Source organism: Pongo abelii, chromosome 21 (genome assembly GCF_028885655.2).
Source record: "Pongo abelii isolate AG06213 chromosome 21, NHGRI_mPonAbe1-v2.0_pri, whole genome shotgun sequence".
Taxonomy (NCBI): Eukaryota; Metazoa; Chordata; class Mammalia; order Primates; family Hominidae; genus Pongo; species Pongo abelii.
In genome coordinates, this window is record NC_072006.2 from 7,723,635 (window position 1) to 7,742,748 (window position 19,114).

General features: G+C 41.0%; 1 protein-coding gene and 1 long non-coding RNA gene across 10 annotated transcripts in view; one reads left to right on the plus strand and one right to left on the minus strand.

Moving 5' to 3' along the window:
* LOC129052182 (uncharacterized) overlaps nucleotides 1–1,068 on the minus strand; it is a 29,718-nt gene extending 28,650 nt beyond the window's left edge. The window contains exon 1 of the long non-coding RNA XR_008517071.2: nucleotides 668–1,068. This is a non-coding gene — a long non-coding RNA (uncharacterized LOC129052182). The remainder of the gene's footprint in view (nucleotides 1–667) is intronic.
* SPTLC3 (serine palmitoyltransferase long chain base subunit 3) overlaps nucleotides 1–18,533 on the plus strand; it is a 247,582-nt gene extending 229,049 nt beyond the window's left edge. For all 9 annotated transcript variants that reach the window (XM_054542014.2, XM_054542016.2, XM_054542021.2 and 6 more), the window contains 3 exons: nucleotides 3,454–3,589; nucleotides 9,500–9,629; nucleotides 14,249–18,533. In XM_054542014.2, coding sequence (XP_054397989.1) covers nucleotides 3,454–3,589; nucleotides 9,500–9,629; nucleotides 14,249–14,362 — 380 coding nt within the window. In that variant the 3' untranslated portion in view covers nucleotides 14,363–18,533. The remainder of the gene's footprint in view (nucleotides 1–3,453; nucleotides 3,590–9,499; nucleotides 9,630–14,248) is intronic.
* Nucleotides 18,534–19,114: the final 581 nt, after the last annotated feature.

A 19,114-nucleotide genomic window follows, 5' to 3' on the forward strand; every position in this document is an offset into this window, starting at 1 on the left:
GCCGGCTGTGTGAGGTGTCAGTCTGCCCCTGTTGGGGGGTGCCTCCCAGTTAGGCTGCTCCGGGGTCAGGGGTCAGGGACCCACTTGAGGAGGCAGTCTGCCCATTCTCAGATCTCCAGCTGCATGCTGGGAGAACCACTGCTGTCCTCAAAGCTGTCAGACAGGGACATTTAAGTCTGCAGAGGTTACTGCTATCTTTTTGTTTGTCTGTGCCCTGCCCCCAGAGGTGGAGCCTACAGAGGCAGGCAGGCCTCCTTGAGCTGTGGTGGGCTCCACCCAGTTCAAGCTTCCAGGCTGCTTTGTTTACCTAAGCGAGCCTGGGCAATGGTGGGCGCCCCTCCCCCAGCCTCGCTGCTGACTTGCTGTTTGATCTCAGACTGCTGTGCTAGCAATCAGGGAGACTCGTGGGCGTAGGACCCTCTGAGCCAGGTGCGGGCTATAATCTCCTGGGGCACCGTTTCCTAAGCCCATTGGAAAAGCACAGTATTCGGGTGGGAGTGGCCCAATTTTCCAGGTGCCGTCTGTCACCCCTGGAAAGGGAACTCCCTGACCCCCTGCGCTTCCCGAGTGAGGCAATGCCTCGCCCCTGCTTCAGCTGGCGCACGGTGCACTCACCCACTGACCTGCGCCCACTGTCTGGCGCTCCCTAGTGAGATGAACACGGTACCTCAGATGGAAATGCAGAAATCACCCGTCTTCTGCGTCGCTCACACTGGGAGCTGTAGACCAGAGCTGTTCCTATTCGGCCGTCTTGGCTCCTCCTCCTCTATTGTCTCTTTTTCAAAGCTCCTACGATAGACCAATGTATGGCTTCGTTGCTAACACCCAAGTGGACTGCCTTTGGATCAAAGGGCATGCTACATTCATTGTCTGTGGTCAGGATAGAGGGGCTGAGATGTCAGCGTCCCTAAGAAAGAACAACAAGCTGGATGCTGTCTCCATCACAACCTGCCTGCTGGGAGCTGGCAGAGTTGGGGAGGGATCATCCTTGAGAACTGGAGTTGGGAAAAAGAAAGTAACAGAAAACAAGCATGGACAATTGGGGCATTTAGCATCCTGCTCCTTGGTTTGTGTTCCACTCAACTAAATCTCCATTTCTCTGCATATACCGTATTGTTAACACAATTAAGGTGTCACAGAAATTAAGTTCATTTAGGCCTGATGAGCAAAGGAAAACTTAAAGGAATATTTGAAGTATTTTGGGAGTGATAGAGCCTAGTGAAAAAATGTTAGATGTCTGGGTAAAGAAAGTGCCCTTTCAGTGCTTGTCTACACCTGGTTCACCCTCACTCCTTGGACACAGCCCTTTAGGACCTCTACCTAAAGTGAAGGGGGCCCTAGACTCCAAACTAACGATATCCTACGCTAGTGATACCTTACCCAACCGCTCACATGAGGCCGTCAAACACTTGCTCAGCCTTCAACTCTCAACTGCCTCTACTAAAAAAAAAGATATAATCATAATCCAAACAGCTGGAAGAAATGAGAGTTTTATTGATCTTCAGAAGAACCAATGACCACCATCCCTTACCTGGGTAAAGCATTATAGTGGAGGGGCTAACAACACAGATTCTGGAATCTAGGATTCTAGAATCCAATTCTGGCTTGGCCACCTACCAGCTATGTAAATTTGTGTAAATTACTTGGCTTCTCCTTGTGTATAACATAGGATTACAGTTCTTACACTAATTTGGTTGTTGTTATGACTAAATCAATAAATGTCAAGAGCTTATAACAGTGGTGACATCACATATGGGTGAGCTATAATTATTGTTGTTGTTATTACTATTGTCCTTTAGAGGCTACCTGATCCAATTAGTAGCCACCACCTGAATTACTCAGGACACATTTGGTTATAGGAGGCAGAAGAGGAAATGTACTGGCTGACACAGCAGGGAAGTCCAAAAAAATGGTCTGGCACAGCTGGACCCAAAGGTTCAGATGATGCCATCAGGACTCTCAGTGTCCTGCGCAGTGGCTTCTATGTAAGTCAATATCATTCTCAAGCAGGCTTCCTCCAGGTGAGGACAAAGATGTAGCTTGATAATTATCCCATGCTTAGACTTCTTCCTCAGTGGATCTAAAAGAAAGACTCAAATAGTCCCTAGTTGTGCTCCATGATCAAACCAATAATCAGGAGGATGAAGTATTCCAACTGATTAAGACTGGCCCTCATACTACCTTGTAGAAAAGAGGAAAGGCAGGGCCAACCCTACTCAAACAGTATGGTTCTCTGGAGGAGGATGCTGAGCACAAGATGCCCCCTGCTCAACCCTTTGAAAACAATCTGGGGCCATTTCTCTGAGAAGGGACCAGATGACAGTGATTGACATGTTTACCGAAATGTTTACCCTATTTCCATCTGAAGAGTTACAAACACCCATGAGTGATGTTCAAAATATTGTATAACCTCTAGAGCAGAATCTCTGACCAGTTCGTCTGAACATCTCACCACTCAGAATGGAGGTCCGCTAAAGACAACCAGTAAGACAAAAGACTGTAGTGGCACATTCCTGCCGAACAGCAATCCTGCATCAAATGCAAACTTTGGGCTGATTTCTAGGGGACTTCAATGTTTAATCCTATTCATTCTTATTGAGAAAACACTATCTAGCTTTGGCTGGCTTACTTACCCACCTGTTTTGAAGCAGGACCCGAGTAGACAGGCATCTTCAGGATGGGACTTTCTGCTCTTTCATCACTTTTTCATCGCACATGAGTGAACTCTGCATTGGGACACACACTTAGGACAGAGGCTATAAGAGCTGAAGCACCAATAACCTTGACATGGACCCGTGTATGTACTTTGCCGGGGCCAATGTTGTCCTTTTTTCTGGCTTGGGAAAGCAGGGGTCCCCCTCTTTCCTCCCTTCTGTTAGTCTACCACCAAATGCCTCAAAAAACAGCCCTGATCTCAGCAGGACTTATCTTTGTCTATGAATATGCCATCCCTGCAAATTCAGATTGGATGAAGGATCCTTTGATTAGAGATTTAAATGAAGGACAATTTAATGAGTCAATTCAGCTTAGCTAAAAAGCATCTACCAATATCTGCTATGAAGTGTGGGGGGTGGGGGAAGTGGTTATGTTCCTTCTTATCACACTCCTTTCTCTTGAGTTGATGTTTTTAAGGTACTTTGCACAGAGTCTACACAAAATAGATACCTCCCCTGCCTCCCACCAGCCCTCTAGCGTATCCTGGCTTCAGTTGCTTGCAGCACCTCGTAGCACCCTCCACCTGCCTTCCTGCCTTCCTGCCTTCCAGGCTCAAGGCAGTACCTGGGCATCAGTGCCCACACCTACTCCCCTGGAGATATCTCCCTTCCCTACTTCCTCCTCCCAGCTAGTGCTGCTGGCCTGCAGAAAGACTTAAAGATGCTTGCCAAGTTGACCTGACCTTTACTTCCCTCTTTCTAGTGGGAATTGATGGATTTCACGCCTGTCTCTTTTCAGGGCTGCAGAGAGTACAGCAACTTGCAAAAAACACAAGATACTTCAGACAAAGACTGCAGGAAATGGGATTCATTATCTATGGCAATAAGAATGCTTCTGTTGTTCCTCTGCTTCTTTATATGCCTGGTAAAGTAGCGTAAGTATCCAAGGCATCTCATAATCACACCTAAACCCCAAGGTGACCTAAGATGGCTTTTTGGCACAGGCGTTAGATTATGCATTTGGAATGGGTGAGTGAGTTCAGAATTCACTCATATGGCTTCTCAGAAGCCACATGCCAGTCTATCAGCTAGACCCTTCCCACAGGTCTTATAGAAAGGGAACCAAAGGTGCTAAGACTGAGCTCTCTCCCTAAATTCAAGTTCTGTGAATTTAGGGAAATCACTTATCTCCCTCAGTTCTGTGAATTTAGGGAAATCACTTATCTCCCTCAGCCTCACCTGTAAATTAAGCACAATCCTGAGCCTCCTTCTGACCCAAGATTGTTCTCAGGGAGAACTTCTGAAGATCATCTCTCCCCATATTACCATAAAAACAATGTGATCAGGCTCTGTGCTTTCTCCCATCAAACTCTGCGACCATCCTCAGAAGAGGACATTCTCATTTCAAGCGTGGGGAAGCTGAGGCTAAGAGCAGTTAAGCAACCTGCCCAAAGTCACACGAGTCAAACAGCAGTAAAACTAAGATGCAAAAACCCAAACTGAGGCTCACATTGAAGCTCATGTTCAGTTTCTCATGCTGTTACTGTGAACCTGTTTGGGGGTTGTTTACTTGATTGCAACTTTGAAACAGCATTAGCAACAACTGCATAAAGAGGAAAACATGACTTTTTGTCAGTTTGGCAGGGACAATTTTATACATGAGCCCTTCTCCAACCTGCTAGAGACTAATGTAATCAGACTAATTACATGTTGTTAAAAAGAAGTTAACTGGCAGGGCACAGTGGCTCATGCCTGTAATCCCAGCACTTTGGGAGGCTGAGGCAGGTGGATCACCTGAGGTCAGGAGTTCGAGACCAGCCTGGCCAACATGATGAAACCCCATCTCTACTAAAAATACAAAAATTAGGTGGGTATGGTGGTGCATGCCGGTAGTCCTAGCTACTATGGAGGCCGAGGCAGGAGGATCACTTGACCCCAGGAGGCAGAGGTTGTGTGAGCAGAGATTGTGCCACTGCACTCCAGCCTAGGTGACTGGGTGACAGAATGAGACCCCGTCCAAAAAAAAAAAAAAGGAAGGTAACTAAAATCCTTTCTCAAGGTAAAATGTTTATTTGTGTCTCTGACCAAGCACATGATAGAAATTCATATTCAGCATACTACGCATCAGATTCTAGTGGTCCTAACTCCCCTCCAGTGTAACCCGTTGCTGGAACTTTCTGTTTGACTCTCTAATAGCCTGACTAGATTGGCAGAGTACTTGAAGTATAGAAAAGTACCAATAAAAGAGGTTTGGGTCTTACTTGTGAAAACTCATGGAGGGCAAGACTGAGTTATAAGTTCCTAAAAGACTGATTCTTCAGAGTATGCTCTTAGGTCATTTTACCACAGCAAAATCACAAGCAGTTAAAACACACAAGAAGGCCAGGCGTGGTTGCTAATGCCTGCAATCCCATCACTTTGGCAGGCCCAGGCAGGCAGATCACGAGGTCAGGAGATCAAGACCATCCTGGCTAACACAGTGAAACCCCGTCTCTACGAAAAATACAAAAAATTAGCCGGGCGTGGTGGTGGGTGCCTGTAGTCCCAGCTACTCGGGAGGCTGAGGCAGGAGAGTGGCGTGAACCTGGGAGGTGGAGCTTGCAGTGAGCCGAGATCGCATCACTGCACTCTAGCCGGGGCAACAGAGCGAGACTCCGTCTCAAAAAAAAAAAAAAAAAAAAAACACATATGAGTTTTTTAGCATGCCACATCATTCTCACCAGTTGGCCCTTTGTTCACAGATCTGGGTCAGGAAAACAGTGCATGAAGTGTCTGAGGACATAATGTGCTACAGAAATGTTATATATCATACTGCTCTGTGATAATGTCAGGGAGGGGTGACAATGGTGATTGAAAGTAGCAGACAATTCAAAGATCTTTAACTATCTGATTTTTGAAGGCACATACAAACACACACACGCACATACAGACACACATACATTTATTTAAAATGATTGGGGAAATGATTTGTGTTGGAAGAAATGTTCCAAACTTAGCTTAGGTTTATCTAATATTTTATCATTAGCTCAAAAGAAGGCACTGAAAATAAACTTGTCCAAGGTATAAAACACATAATTCTGGAGTGTTACAGTGACAGTAGGGAGTGTTCTGGATAGTTTCAACTTTAATAATAAAAGCCAGAAGTAGAATCCCAACAGGCTGGAAAAATGAACCAACCCAATGAGAAGAGTCCATAAGTAGTGAAAACAAATGCATGTAACTTCAAGAATTCGTACAATATGCTATGAACGATATGCTTCATGTAAAAGTTATGCTCTATGGTGTGGTGAAAGGTTTGGAATCAAAAAGAAATTTGATTCTTCCTCTTCCTAGCTGGGGATTCTTGGACAAGTTACGCAGCTTTCTGAAGCTCCAGTTTTCTCATTTATAAAACGGGATATGATAGTATCTATTTCAGAAGGTAACTGTGAAGATTAAACAAGATGATGTCCATATAGCATTTGGCATGTTAACTCTTATATAAGAGCTATTCAGTGTCAGCTGTCATTATTAATAGCATTAATTAATAAAGTCATTAATATAATGTCATTTTCAGTAATGTGTACAAAGCACTTAATATAGTAGTTGGCATGCCATAAGCATTCGATCAGTGGTAGCCATTTCACTACTACTACTTAGCAACAATGATGATCATTATCAGTTTCAACTGAGTGCAAGGTTGAATCACCACGGTTGCATGGCTCTCCAAAATAATTATTACAATTTTTGGTTGCATTACTAAAAATAAAACGTCCAGAAAAAATAGTAGGTAAAGATCCTGCTACACTCTGCTATTGCTATATTAGATGCTGGATAATATGTCAAACCATCTTGTTTCTTTCAACTTAAGATTGTTTTTTAAGAAGAGCTAATATCACAGAGTACTAAATATATGCTAAGTAAGGCTATTAGACCTCAGTGATTACCCACGGAGGGTAGGATGTTTAGCCCTAGTTTATAAATGAAGATGCTAAGACTTAGAAAGGTCTAATTACTTTCTAAAGCCGGGTGTGGTGGCTCATGCCTGTAATCCCAACACTTTAGGAGGCTGAGGCAGATGGATCACCTGAGGTCAGGAGTTTGAAACCAGCCTGGCCAACATGGTGAAACCCTGTTTCTACTAAAAGTACAAAAAAAAATTAGCTGGGCATGGTGGCAGGCATCTGTACTCCCAGCTACTTGGGAGACTGAGGCAGGAGAATCGCTTGAACCCGGGAGGTGGAGGTTGCAGTGAGCCAAGATCACACCACTGCACTCCAGCCTGGGCAACAAGAGTGAAACTCCATGTCAAAAAAAAAAAAAAATTACTCTCTAAGACTCACACAAGGTTGTAGGCAGCAGAGCCCAGAATTCAAAGCCAGTTCCATTTGCTTCATAAACTAGAGCTCTTTTGAACACACAGCACAACCTCTCAAGCTTTAGTCCATAGGAAAAAAAAATGCACATCTCATTAAAGCCACGCAGAGTATAATTATTTTTAATGTCATCATTGGTGATTCAAAAGGCAATAATCACTACAAACAGAAAAAAAAATCTGGGTCAACTAAGGAAAGAGAACAGGTTAGTTACAAAAGGTAATATTATCTATTACAGGTAGGAGTTGCTGGCAAGAGTTTGCCCTGCTGTCTGGCTTTGTTTCCTTCTGTGATATTTCTTTGTTGGAAGTTTATATGTAGAGACATTTTTTGAAATAGGGTGTTAATTGTATAAGCCACCGTGGAAGCACTTCTTTCATTTGGTCATTTAAAAACCTTTGATTTTATTAAAGAATGGTGATCTCTCCACATTTCCTACTATGCAGAATGAAAATATAGTCTGTAGCCAGTTATCCTTTTGAACAAAGCCTTGTTATAACTCTACCACTGGAATCTTCTGTAGAGCTGTGTAATGTGATTTTACCCATAAAACATACACTTAAATAATCAAGAATGTATTGTATTTGGTACTTGGTAAAGAGTTTGCATTTTTTTCCCGTGTTCATGTAATACACTTGGAAGATGGTGTTATACAAGAGGTAGTGATTCTGCATACAATGCAATGCTGTTTATTATCATTATTATTATTTCACACAGTTTAGTTTCTTTTAGCCTATTGCCAATTGCTTTGGGGAGTACAAACACAGAGGCTCATTATATAAAATTTCCAGTGCAATCATATATATTAACTTAAGAACACTAGCTTTAGTAGTCTAAGGTTTAAATTCAAAAGTGCTCCAGGGAGATGCCAGATTAGACTAATGAATCAACAGAGTCATATATTTTGCCCTGCACTCTTTGGCAAAACGTGCTTCCTTTGGTACAAAGAGAAACATGCAGACAGTGAAAGCGGTCTTCTGGGAGTCCCGAAAACTGGCCTGAGATCATGGGTCAGGTGGTTTGTACTCTAGCAATAAAAGCACTTGACTTGTTTCTCAGACAATTATGAGCTCTCATTCTGTGCAGTTCCGTGGGCAGCCTTCCGTAGGGTGATCAAGAAAGAGAAAGAACAGCCTCTGTTTTCAAGCTTTCTCAGCTAGAAAGCTTCATCTCCTTCTAACCTTCCTAGTTGAAATCAAAGGGCTAATCTTGCCTCGCCCAAGCCAGGGAGCCAGAGAGGCTGTGTGTCTTGTAGGTCCTGCAGTCTCCATTGCTTCATCTGATAACCTATGTTCTATCTGAAACAACCAAAATGCAGACTGCTCAACAGCAAAACAAGTGAATGGAAGAGCAGGCTTATTCTCCACGTCTGGTTCAAGAATTCTTCCTGAGCTGTGATTGGAATGTTTCTCTGGTGCTGTCAGCTTCCAGCCTAAAATAATACACCTGCAATCTCTTAATGCTAAGAACAGTTCTGAGGCATTTACCTCACTTCTGGGTAAAGTCACTCAGTAATTAAGTTTTCCTGCAAAGACTAACAGAGCCCAAAGGGGAAAAAGAGTCACTTGGGAGTACGTGCCTTTTTGTCTGACCTTGGCTCTCAGCACAAGGTATTTACAGCCTTTGACGCTTGATATTCTAGAATTATTGCAGAGATAGCTCTGGAAAAGAAAGAGACTAGAAGGATAAAGGGAAGGAATCATAGCTTATGAAGGTTTTACCCTGCATCAGACAGCTTTCTAGTTCTATGACTTACGTCCTGTAGGCTGTAAGGTTCTCTGCTTGAACACTTCTTTCCTGATCTGCCTTCCTCCCCATTCCTCTTAAACTCAGTCGCTGAGTTTATTATCCCTGTGCATCCCTGGTTATGTTCATTCACATATGAAACAATCAGGAGACCTTGCTATTTCTTATCTCTGATTTGATGGAAAATATAATCTTTGGCGCTGCAGTGGGAATATTGGCTTGGGGTTGGATACTACAGACCCTCTGATCTTGGTCTTCAAATTATACTCATTAAGTATAGGCTCATTGAAATTTCCAATGATATTATTGGTATTAAGTTTTTAAAACATATACATTTACAATTAATATAGATTCTTTCTTTATGGAATTGCATTAGAAGAACTGTTTGGTTTTTATACCTAGGGTTACTGCAGATGGATTTTATATCACTGCAGATTTGTTAAACCAGAGTCATAAACATCAGCATTTTCTGCTTGGTGTCAAAGACTCAATATCCACAATTATCTAATGAGTGTGTCAGACCCATAATACCACACACACCATCATGAGTGGCACCAAGTGTCTGACTGCCTGTTTATTTGTCAATTGTATTTGACAGAAGTTTAAAAACCTCAATCATCTTCCACTTATTATCATAAAAAAGAAAAAAGAAAAAATCAATTAACCATATTCCTTTTTTGTAAGGATAATTTTGTCTTTTTCCCAACTAACCACTTTTTTTTTCTTTTTTTGCTTTTCCTTAAGGGCTTTTGCAAGGCATATGTTAGAGAAAAAAATTGGAGTGGTGGTCGTGGGATTTCCAGCCACTCCACTCGCAGAAGCTCGGGCTCGGTTTTGTGTTTCAGCGGCACATACCCGGGAGATGTTAGACACGGTGAGTACACCACAGGCCAACAGGATCTCAGTACTGGTACCTTGGATTCAAAGCAAGTCCTTTTATTGAGACAGCTTAGGGTTCTCTGGGTTTCTCTTGGGTGATTTAGGAAAATAACACTGACAAAAGTCACTGCCAAAAAACAAGAGCACGTCAACAACAGCCAACACTGTGACCACTCCGTAGATAGAAAAGAAAATCAGTTTAGTGAAGATTTCAATCAGTGTTTTGGTTTCCTACAAAAGACTGAGTAGCCAAATGTTGTTCTATTTACTTGATCTTAAATGCAAAAGCTGGTCTAAAATGCTGTTTTAGACTTAATTACATGCATCCTGACATTTTTCATAGCCACTAAATCTGCCATAATAAAATATGACCTAGCTAAGCAACATGTTGGAAAACCAACAAGAACAAATCTACATTACAGCAGCACCTAAGTGAGGCGGAAATGATTTTAAAATTGCCTTTTATTGTCCCTCGATTTCCATTATTATATGAATGAGTAATATCAGGGAACTAAACCATCTACTCAGTTTGGAGTTAATGGGAAGAGTCACATAACATAAATGCAGTTTTGCAAACACTATTGAGAGTCAACTATGTGCAAACCTGGGGCAAAAAGTCTAGGAGAAGATGCTAATAAACAAGCAACACATATAATACCAGACAGAATGAATGAATCTTGAAGAAGAAATATAGAAGACTGTGGGAGCATGAAGGTGGGGTGAATTATTAGAGTGGAGAAGATTCACAGGGGAGGTGGCTTTTGAGCCAGGCCTTTTTAATAAAGGTTATCGAGCTCCATTCAAGACTTCCAATCAGTGGAGTGACACAATCATGTCATTATGAAATAAACGTGACAAATGAACTGGAGAGGAAAGGGGCAAAACGAAAGGACCTAAGATGTAGCTATTTAAACAAAACAAGAGATGACAAGGCTAATGGTAGTGGAAACAAAAGAAACTAATCCATGAACAAATATTACAAATGAATGGAGCTGCCATGACTTGACAAATGATTGGATGCGGTGCATATGTGGGAAGAGAGAATCAAAGACAATTTGAGGTCTTTAGCCCTGATAAATGGAAGGATGGTGAAGCACTTAAATGAGATAAAGTATGCAGTAAGGAACAGCAAATTTTCAGTGGGAGTGGGGGAATAGAATGAGCTCAGTCCTAGACACGTTGAGACTATGTGTCCATGGCCCACCTATAGAAGAAAAATAAGATTCTAGAGCTTAGGAGAGTATGCAAAGCTGGAACTGCTATAGTTTAGGGAACTGAGGGATCTTTACAGCCAACAATAGAAGATGTAATTGTCCAGATATGAGCAAGAGTGAACAGGGCAGACTCCTGGGGAGTGCCTACATTCCAGGGTAGATACAGGAATCACAGGTGGGGACCCAGACTTACATGGAACTAGAGCAGTCAGGAAAGACATATTCAGTGTAGTATTAAACTCCACACAGAGGAGAAAGTTTCAAGCAGGAGGAGGGTCAAAATGCCCCTCAAAACTGCAGGAAGTTTAAATGCAGTGAGGGATGACAAGAAACTATTGGATTAGCAATTAGTAGGAACTTGATGTTCCGTCGAGTAGGCATTTTAAGGGAATGAAGGGAACAGAAATAACAAAAGAATAAAAGAGTAAAGAGGATAATTTGAGTTTGAAATTATACATGTACACATGTGCACACACACACACACACACAGAGAGAGAGAGTTGCCGTGTCCTTCATCTTCACCAGTATAGCCTCAAAACATAAACCAGTGTATTGTACACAGTAGGTACACAGTACAAATTATTGAGTAGCATGTTAACAACTGAGCTAACCAGGTTTTGAGATGAGTGAACTTTGTTTTCTTTACGCCCTTCTATATTTCCCAGATTCTCTAAAATGAGTATGTATTTCCAGAATGTGAATTTTAACAAATTGTTTCTTTTAAATGAAATGAGTTGGTGTTAAGAAAAGACAGGCAAAACTTTCAAGAAGTCTGACTGTAGAAAGAAAAATAGGTTTAGAAAATACTTTTGAAAATGGAGAAAGCTTGAGCATGTTTACACATTAAGGGAAGAAGACAGTGAAGAGGGGACCTTGCACAGAAGGGAGAGAAGAGAGCATGGCCAAGAAGCAAGTTCCCTGAGATGGCAGGAGGGACACACAGTATGGATGAATTTGTAATTTTGTGCTCCAAGCAGCATTGAGGTATTCATGTATGTGATTCTCTTCACAACTTCTTAATTGCTACAAAACACCTGCTTTGAAAGGACACTGAGACATCAATCATCTAGATAAATGCCTCTAAACTATTGAGATCATGCGCCCATCTCAACAGAAAATTTTGAGCAGTTTCTTAAGTACATGTAAGAGAAAGTGGAAAATGACCCTAATGAACAGCCAGTACATTAAGGTAGCAATTGAACCTAAAGGCTCATAGACTAGAAATAATATTAGACAAATGCACTCTGTGACCACATTTGGACAAGACAGAGACAAACCACAATACTTAATGTCTCCCTCTTCTGACTGACATGTGTGACAGTTGCTCATTCACCAATAACAACTCTAGCCTTGCTTTCATTCTCTCGCCTTTCAGATAGAAATTATAAATATATAGCCAGCCAGTGAACTGCTCCCACTTGTTAACAGCGTCCAACCCAGAACTGGTCCCTGCTTCCTTAGAGTCATCTCAGGCACAAGCTCAAATGCAGTGAGAAGCCGCTCCCATCTTCCTGTCACTAAGATGTCCATGGTTCTTCCGCAGTGTCCTCCCTCTCCCATCCCAGCAAGCTAAAGAAACCTAACTTTGATCATGAGTGTGTTCTGGGTGGTCTTGGATCAGCAGACATTAACATAAATTCTTTATAAATGATATATGCAATACCAATATATTATGTACATTATATAAGAGACAAACAAATAAAAGTTTAAAAGGTTGAGATAAAAATGAGTAGAGGTCGGGCACAGTGGCTCATGCCTATAATCTCAGCACTTTGGGAAGTTGATGTGGGCGGATGACCTGAGGTCAGGAGTTCGAGACTGGCCTGGCCAACATGGTGAAACCCCATCTCTACTAAAAATACAAAAATTAGCCAGGCATGGTAGCATGTGCCTGTAATCCCAGCTACTCAAAAGGCTGAGGCAGGAGAATCACTTGAACCCAGGAGGCAGAGGTTGCAGTGAGCCGAGATCGTGCCACTGTACTCCAGCCTGGGCAACAGAGTGAGACTCTGTCTCAAAAAAAAAAAAAAAAAAGAAAGAAATCCTAATGTTTTCCTCCTGCATCCTCCATCAGTTATCTCACAGATGCCCCAAATGTGCAGATCCTTCACTTTGGATACCACTGAACTAGTCCATCCCCCATCTTCAGCAAAGATTGATAGAAACTATCCCAGAGAGGTGTCATTTTAAAGATAACTTTGGTTACTTTTTCTTAGTACTGAGATTTGATGTAGGAAATTTAGAAAAACAGGGAAGAACATTTTAAATACTCATACTCCTACCACCAAGAAATCAATTACTCTTAACATGTTGGAGGAAATCTTAATTAATGTCAGTTTGAAAGATTTCCCAAAGAGGAAAGTCCATAAGATCTATTAGTCACCCATTCTAACATTAACAACCCTCACCTTACCTTTTCAAAGCATTAGACCCTAATATTATCTTCCTCCTCATTTGGCAGGTTAAGAAAACCAGGCTCAGAAAGGTTAAAAAGGCATGACCAATACCATAGGATTAGTGATATACTAGAATTGAAAATGACCTTTTTTTTAATTTTATTATTATTACACTTTAAGTTTTAGGGTACATGTGCACAACGTGCAGGTTTGTTACATATGTATACATGTGCCATGTTGGTGTGCTGCACCCATTAACTCATCATTTAGCATTAGGTATATCTCCTAATGCTATCCCTCCCCCCTCCACCCACCCCACAACAGTCCCTGGTGTGTGATGTTCCCCTTCCTGTGTCCATGTGTTCTCAGAAAACTATCTTTTTTTACTTTCTGGATCTCAGTTGTTTCATGTGTAAAATGGGGGATACGTGTACCCGCCTAAAGTAAGAGAGTTGAAACAGACGAGTTCTCAGTCCCTGTGAGTTAAGTTCTAGTATTTTCTGGGACACAGAGATGAGTATTTAAAAGCAGGAGGCCTGGGGTAGCATGAGAGGACAGAGGATAATGTTCATCAGCTCCCGCAACATTCCACTTTGTTCTTGGCCAGGTGGTTTGCTGTGTCATGAAGATATAACTTCAAATGCATTCTGCAACCTGATCTTTTTCTTCCACAAGATTACATATAAGTCACTACATTTTAAAATAAAACCTTTTAAGGGTAAGCATGGGTCACATGTTTTTATTCTTCTCTTCACACTCTCAAAATAAAATAAACATTCATTGTATGGAGTTAGACCACTAAATAAAATTAATTAGCATCTAACATTCCTCTAGGGTCTTACACCACAACTTAATGGTACGGATCTTGCTTCTTTTCTTTAAAATCAAAGAAGCTAGCAAAATAAGACTGTGTGTCTTTGTGAGGCTTGCTATTAACCTGGGCTCTGCAAAGCAGGGCTACTTAGGTGTTCAATGATAGCTATTGGAAAGCAATCTCATTGCAGGTTTTGGAAGCTCTTGATGAAATGGGTGATCTCCTGCAACTGAAATATTCCCGGCACAAGAAGTCAGCACGTCCTGAGCTCTATGATGAGATGAGCTTTGAACTCGAAGATTAAGTTTCCTGGTCCTGAATGACACATAAAGACTTTGCGAGAAAGACCTCCCTCCTTGCCTCACAAGGAATATAAATGGATTTCTCCCCCTTCCTCAGGACAATTTTGGTTCCCAGACCAGCTTGATTGAACTGAGGGAGACGTTGTTGTTTTCAATGTCTCCAGCTTGGACTGCAGAGACGAAAACATGATTCCAGATTTAAGTCTCTCTTCTTCCAAGTATTCTACTAGAAATACACACACACACACTTCTGAGAATATTTTTAATGGCAATGAGCCTGTGTTTTAGCTGCTACTGTGCAGACCCTTTCAGGGATTCCAACCAAACGCAAATGAGAGAATTTAAAATTTTTATTCAGTAAGTTCACTATGTGTTTACTTATTCCATCTGCAGATGTGAGTGAGTGTGGTGGACAGTAGCCACCTTCCTTGTTCCACTCATAAAAGCATCAGCTAGAACTCATCTGTATCATGGGAAGTTCCAGGCAGGAGGGTAAAGAAATGTTGATTCTACCATTTGTCACATTTGGACGTTTTTCACAGACAAGTATCAAAAGACATAGTTAATGTTTCGAGGGGGAAAGCAGAACTGATCAACTGCGACTAGAGACGTCTTTGAAGGAAATTTTCCTTTTTCTCTTGCTGGTCTCCTACAGTTTTACAGCTGAGCTTTTGAGGTTTGGAAAATTCAAGATGTTTGTTTCATAAGAAAGGGGGCAGAAAGCAAGCACAAGACACTTTTAGGTCTAGACTAAAATGGTAGTTACAACAATTTGAAGCTTGTTGGTGCAGTGCATGGTGAATGCTTACCCTGCACAGCCTCTATTACCTTAAGGAATTAGTTGTCATTTTCCTATTGAATTTTGAGTAGATGGTGAAATTCAGTGTCCTTTAGAATTGACTCCCAAGACTATATTTGAAGAATGCATTGATTCAAGAAGGACATTTAAAAGCAAATTCTAACTTTTTCAAGACCAACACCCTTGTTTAGGCCTATTAAATTGTACTGTCACTTGTTACATGCCCTCTGAATTGGGAGAAAGTGGGCTTGCACACTTTGAGATAACTAACTGTAATTTACCTGTGTTCTCTCTTTCTCGCTCTCTCTTCTTCTCAATATGAACACAAACCTCCATGGAAAAGTAGCCTTTTGTTAATCTGATCTAGTTTGTATGGAAAAAGCCCATGGAGAACCTTATCTTTAACAAGCTCCCAGATGGTGCCCAAATTTGGAAATTCTAGAGAGCAGTGGTGACCTTTTAGCAAAGCTTCTGTAACAGTTCGAATGAGTTGCAGAACATTCCACTCCATCAAATGACACTGTAAACAAATCACTTCAAGAGAGGCTTGGTTTTGTGTGGCACAGATGGACCCACGCTTTCATGCCGTGCACTGAGATAGAAACTCCACCCGCAGCGCCTGCGATGGATGGAGCAATGTGCCCTGATGCTCAAAGCGTATTAAAGGAAAAAAAGTGATCAGCATGGAAAGTTTTTTATGGGGAAATTATAACTCCAAGGGGGCACATTGGTTTAAAAATGGATCACAATGATAGAGTTCTTCATGAATGTTTACAAGTTGTAAGGAATACAGTTAGTGAAAGAGGAAAAGAAGTGGGTTCTGAAAATGCCGTTTCCCGTCCAATGATTTTGATAACAAAATTCCAACTCTTCTCAATGAAACTGATGCAGCATTATTTGTGCAAAGAAAATGTGTCATAAATATGCAAAGAAAGGGAGACATACTGTTCTCATCTCTTGAATATGTGCATTTAAATGAAATTATTGCTAGTTAATTGTCCAAAATGCATAAATGCCTTGAGTTCTATAAAGGAAACATGAGGTCAAAAAGACAGCGAGATATCTAGTCCTTCCACAAGGTATGGAAAGCAATAAACATCTTCCTTCCTTTCTGGATCTGTCTGTGATCTTTACACACACCTTCACATCTACCCTTCAAGTTTTAAGCCCCTACACGAGTGTCTTCATGAGCAGGAATGTCCACTATTATTACTTTCATGGAGGATATTGGGTCTAATTCACTGTGGGAAACTACTTACCCCCACCCAGCATGGAAGGCAGGGAGGAAGTTAGTCTCTTTTCATCAAGATCCAAGAGTGCAGGGACAATTTATTACACTGCAATGTACAAAAGGACCTGTTTTTGTCAGAGAGTCCATGTTGAATATACAGGTATGAGAACAACTGTTGATATACAGGTATAATCCAAGTAGAATGCTTCCACAGTGCATTAGAAGGTGCCCAAGCTCCATAGGGCCAATAATATTAGCGTGTATGTCATATAGAATAAGGGTAATTAGGAGGGTGATTGTGAATAATGAGATTTTTAATTTTTTTAAGAAAAAGCTCTCAAATGCTAGGCTAATAAGTTCATTATTTTAATTCATGATTAAAATTATTTGATTATTGAGTCTTGATAATTATATCAGAGCCAAAAATGTGTCTTTGGTTAGATCTGTTGGAAAAGAGAATTTTCTATAATGTTATGCGCCCTCAGCCCTTCTGTTCACATTTACACACATGCACACACACATACACATATGCATTTTTCCTTTACGGAGTAAGCAATTGTATAAAAGTATAGATGAAAATCTGGTTGGTTGAGAAATAAATGGAAGATGTTCTTGAAAATGACCTTCAGGAAAGCAGAAGATAAAGGTTCCAGATGATATTTGTAAGGAGGCTATCTCTGTATAATAAGGAAATGGCATAGACTTATTCCTAATCTCATTATGAAACGATGGTGTCATGGACGTTTAACCATATTGCCTTTCAGCATGCTTTGATTTTACAGAGACGACAGGCTTTGGAATTTACTAGGAAGCTGGCTAAAATCCAAACCCCTGGGCCCTACACCAGACCTTTACTGAAACATAATAGTTGTAGTGCCCAGGAATCCATGTTTTTAACCAGCCTTCCTGGGTGATTGTAATCTATGCCAAAATTTAAGAACATTATTCAAACTCTAATTTAATAAACCAATTGACTCTAATAGCAGGAACCTTGTTCTGATTCTCTTGTTCATAATTAAGTGTATATATACTGGTAAAATTAATTTATTCCACAGTCAACCTTCTCTTCTCATTGGGACATTTTGTTCCCATTTTCCAAGTAACTTCTCTTTCTACAAAAATGGATCCAATACTGAAGAACAATCTGCCATTCATTTGGGTAAAATTATTCCTTCTTCAGTTTTCTGTATCATTCCCTATAAGATGCCCATTTGCTTTGAATGTGGTATCTTTCTTTTCTTTCTTTCTTTTTTTTTTTTTTTTTTTTGAGACAGAGTTTTGTTCTTCTTGTTGCCCAGGCTATAGTGCAATGGCAAGATCTCGGCTCATTGCAACCTCCGCCTCCCAGATTCAAGCGATTCTCCTGCCTCAGCCTCCTGAGGAGCTGGGTTTATAGGCATGTGCCACCAAGCACGGCTAATTTCCTATTTTTAGTAGGACAAGCTTTCTCCATGTTGGTCAGGCTGGTCTCGAACTCCTGACCTCAGGTGATCCTCCCGCCTCGGCCTCCCAAAGTGCTAGGATTACAGGCATGAGCCACTGTGCCCGGCCTGAATGTAGTATCTTTCTTCTGTTTTCTTTTCCTGCTCTTTAAAAAACAACCTTCAACCTCTGATTATTTATTTATTCCAACAACAGCTCTTCAGTAGGGTAAAAGTCTTAACAGTTCTTCAAACAAACAATATTCTTTTGTATTTTTCTTCAGAGAGCAAATATTATAAATGGCCTACTCTGATTTAAAAACCTAAGTTCTGATGATGATGAAACATTAACTCTTAAATATATATTTTGATTTATAGCAATAATAACAATTGTAATAACAGCAATTAAGAACAGCATCTGGTGAATTTTTGGCAATGTTTCCTGGTCTCAAAACAGTAAGAACAACAATTTGAAGTCTGTTCTTTAGAATGCCCTACTCAGCTGCGTAATGTTTAGAAAATTAAAGAGTCTGTATTTTAAATATTTTTAGGTAATTATTGCAGGACATTGTCTTATGGTGTCATGATGTACGTGGGGTGTGCATGTGTATGTGTGTGTGTGTGCATGTGTCTGTGAGTGTGTGAGAAAGACAGAGAGAAATGTATGTTTCACTGAAACATTTGAAATGACCAATTTCACTTTATTGTGCCTGTAAAATGTTAGTTTTAAAATAAATAAAAATAATATGAAAATAATTGATGGTTTTCTGTTGATTTAGTTTAGGTTACCCTGAAAAAAGACTGAGGTAGAGATTTGTATTTAGGAATTCCACTGGGAAAATTGGTAGGGGTGGCTGGAGCTGGCTTGCACTGTCACAAGAACCAATTGTGCACATTTCTTTCTAATTCCTCATTCAGTGACATCAGATTGGTAGCTTGAAAATGGCCACAATGGGAGTATTTACACCATGGAAATTGGCAGACACTACAAGTCAGGGCTCTAGAGAGCTGGCTGTTAAACATTTACTAGCACACCACTGAGACCACCTACAATGGTACCATACAAACCTAAGAGTAAGGGAACAGGATTGGAAAGAGGAAGAAGTTGAACTATGATGTTATCATAGCAAAGGCCTCAGCCAATTCCATGGAAACTGGGCAACTGAGATGGTCCTTTAGGGTCAAGTCAAACTGACAAGGATGCCAGATGCAAGCTATCAGTAGAGGTGTGGGTCCAGGCATTACCTTGGGCAGGTCTGTTGAGCTGACAACAATGCCTGGGAAGGGACTCAGCTGTGATTTA